This window comes from Bos grunniens, chromosome 29 (assembly GCF_055505025.1).
Source record: "Bos grunniens cultivar Pamir isolate PY7600 chromosome 29, Bosgru_T2T1.0, whole genome shotgun sequence".
NCBI lineage: Eukaryota > Metazoa > Chordata > Mammalia > Artiodactyla > Bovidae > Bos > Bos grunniens.
In genome coordinates, this window is record NC_141193.1 from 24319021 (window position 1) to 24322149 (window position 3129).

Below are 3129 nucleotides of genomic sequence, written 5' to 3' on the forward strand. Positions count from 1 at the left end.
TACTTCCAATACATCACTGTTATAGTGAACTCAGCTTAAATGCAGAGTAGGTAATTTCTCTTTGCTACAAATCATGATCTCTGGGGAAAAGACAGTGAAAACCTAAGACTTCTAAGTTTTAATCAGGTCCCTAGGATTTCACAATAACCCCTGGGTCATATTAGCAGGTGGCTCCCTGGGCACCAGCAGATGCTATTTCCACCCACTGGACTGGAGAGGACACTCTGGCAGAGCCACCATCAGAAATCATGACCTGTAACTCGTGGCACCTCAGAGCCTGGGGTACCGAGGTCTGTGCTCTGACTCTCTCAGTCCAAGACGCACTCAAAACAGAAACAATAACAAAGAAGAAGAAGAATCTCTGTTCTGGGCTGTTCATCTCTAAAATTCATCAGAGCCACTTGCTCTTCCTTGAGAATAAGGAAGCAGAGGTAGCAAGTCCCAACACTGAAGTCTCCATACAGAAGGGTGAGTGTTGAATTTTATCTGCCCTGTTACTCATCTTCCAAACCTCATCTCTGGAAGCCAAGGATTCCCTGAAATGACAGCTTTGTCTCTGCTCAGATAACCACTGATCATTGGGTGGGTCTGGTAAACTGTCAGAGCAGAAGTGGAACAGAGATGCTGTTGTCATGAGTCCACGGATTACTGAATTTTACCCCTGTAGAACTTGCCCGATAGTGTTTTTTATACACTTCTTTAAAAATTTCCCCAGCCTGTATACAGAGGAGAAAGCAAAGACACACAGAAGGGTGGGTGGGGGTTCTTCTCAAATTCTGGGACTGTCTCAATAGACTGGGATTGGGTGGAGAGAGCGGGGTACTCATTTTTAACGTTATGCTCTGTCCTGTTCCCACAGGTATGTCCTAGGGAAGAATGGCCCCAGGGAATGAATCTTCAGTGACTGAGTTTATCCTGCTGGGTTTAACACAGCAGCCAGGACTCCAGCTGCCTCTCTTTTTCATTTTCTTAGCAGTTTATGTGGTCACTGTGGTGGGGAACGTTGGCTTGATTATTCTTATTGGTCTGAACCCTCCCCTGCACACTCCCATGTACTACTTTCTCTTCAACCTTTCTTTCATTGATCTCTGCCACTCCTCTGTCATTACCCCTAAAATGCTGATGAGTTTTGTAAGCCAGAACATCATCTCTTATGCAGAGTGCATGACTCAGCTCTGCTTCTTCTCCTTCTTTGTTATTGATGAGTGCTTTATTTTGACATCAATGGCCTATGACCGATACGTGGCCATCTGTAAGCCCCTGCTCTACAAGGTCTCCATGTCCCATCAGGTCTGCCTCATGCTGACGGTGGGTGTATACGCGATGGGGCTTGTGGGTGCCATGGCCAATACTGCGTGCATGCTGCGACTCTCCTTCTGTGATGGAAACATCATCAATCACTACATGTGTGACATTCCTCCTCTCCTCCAGCTCTCCTGCACAAGCACCTCCATCAATGAGTTGGAGATTTTCATCGTGGTGGGTGTCAATGTCATAGTGCCCAGTGTCACCGTCTCCGTTTCTTACACCTTGATCCTCCTGAACATCCTTCACATCCGTTCTGCAGAGGGCAGGTCCAAAGCCTTCAGTACCTGCAGCTCCCACATAATTGTGGTTTCTCTTTTCTTTGGATCATCTGCATTCATGTATCTCAAGCCTTTTCCTGCTCGGTCTCTGGATGAAGATAAAGTGTCCACAATTTTTTATACCATTGTGGGGCCAATGGTGAATCCTTTCATCTACAGTTTGAGGAACAAAGATGTCCAAATTGCATTGAGAAAGACCTTGAAGAAAAGAGTAGTCTGAACTAAAATTTTGTTAGTTATTGATGCCACATCTTAGTATGGACATACAATGTATAAAGACATGGAGAACATAGAAATTAAAGTAGAAATGTAAGTGATTTAAATCAGAGCATAAATTAAGTTCATTATATAAATCACTTCATAAGAAAAAACACTGTATGGAAAAGGAGGATCAACCCTTCATCCTTTCATAGAAAATAGGGGAAGTAGTCATTGTGTCATTGTGCAGCTTATTTTCAGAGACTATATGGTTTTAAATTGAGAAAGTTGAATGATGATGTACCAAGGAATGGTAAGATTGTCAGATTTTTCATGGTGAGTAGGGAGAATTGAGAGAGTAGCATTGACATATATACACTACCGTGTATAAAATAGATGGCTAGTGGGGAGCTGCTGTATCGCACAGGGAGCTCAGCTTGATGTTCTGTGATGACCTAAAGGGGTGGGGTACAGGGTGGGAGGGAGGCTCAAGAGGGAGGGAATATATGTATACACATAGCTGATTCATGATATTGTACAGCAGAGACTAACACAGCATTGTAAAGCATTTATACTCCAATTTTCAAAAATAAATAAAATTTTAAGTAAAGATTTCAGAAGTTTCTCCTTAGGTACCCCAGGGACATTAGGTACAAATAATATAGTTTATTTAATCAACAAATTGAAATTGAGCAACTATTTTGCATCAGTTTGTGTTTTTAAACAGCAAAGATACCATGGTGAACAAGGCAATGTTTGTGGTCTCATCAGGCTAATTGTCTTATGGGAAGGTGGAGATGGGGTGCAAGTGGGCAGCAGGAGGAGTCAGATTATGAGCAAATAAACAGATACACATGTATAGATGGGAAATGCCATGTAGAGTCTTGAATTAAGGAGATGGTATAAGAAGTAACTATGGTTACTTCAGACTGGGTGTTCAGGAAGGATTTTTCTGAGAAGGAGACATTTTAACTGAGAAGAAAATTGGACACACAGAAAGATAAGAATATTCCTCACAGGGGAAAATCCACATGGGGACACTGGAACAGAGTGGCCATCTGCAAGCCAAGGATAAAACAAACCTGCCAACACCTTGATCCTGGACTTAAAGCTTCTAGAACTGTGACAAATAAATGCCTATTTTTAAGCCACCTAGTATGATATTTCTTTATAATAGTCCTAACAAACTAATGCATGGACTATTTACTGAACACTATGAAATATTTTTAGAAGAGGTGAGACTCACGATATAAACATCTCTTTTTAATGCTAAATATAGTCACATCAAATTTGATGGTCAAAAAGCCGTACCTAACAAACTTACTTTTACTGAAAGACTAGTTAG

General features: G+C 41.8%; 1 protein-coding gene across 1 annotated transcript; it reads left to right on the top strand.

The window, feature by feature from the left end:
• Window positions 1–861: 861 nt before the first annotated feature.
• Window positions 862–1806, top strand: LOC147342366 (olfactory receptor 8B3-like). Its single transcript, XM_086384331.1, has one exon. It carries the CDS (start codon window positions 877–879, stop codon window positions 1804–1806), a length of 930 nt encoding a protein of 309 aa, XP_086240457.1. The 5' UTR covers window positions 862–876.
• Window positions 1807–3129: the final 1323 nt, after the last annotated feature.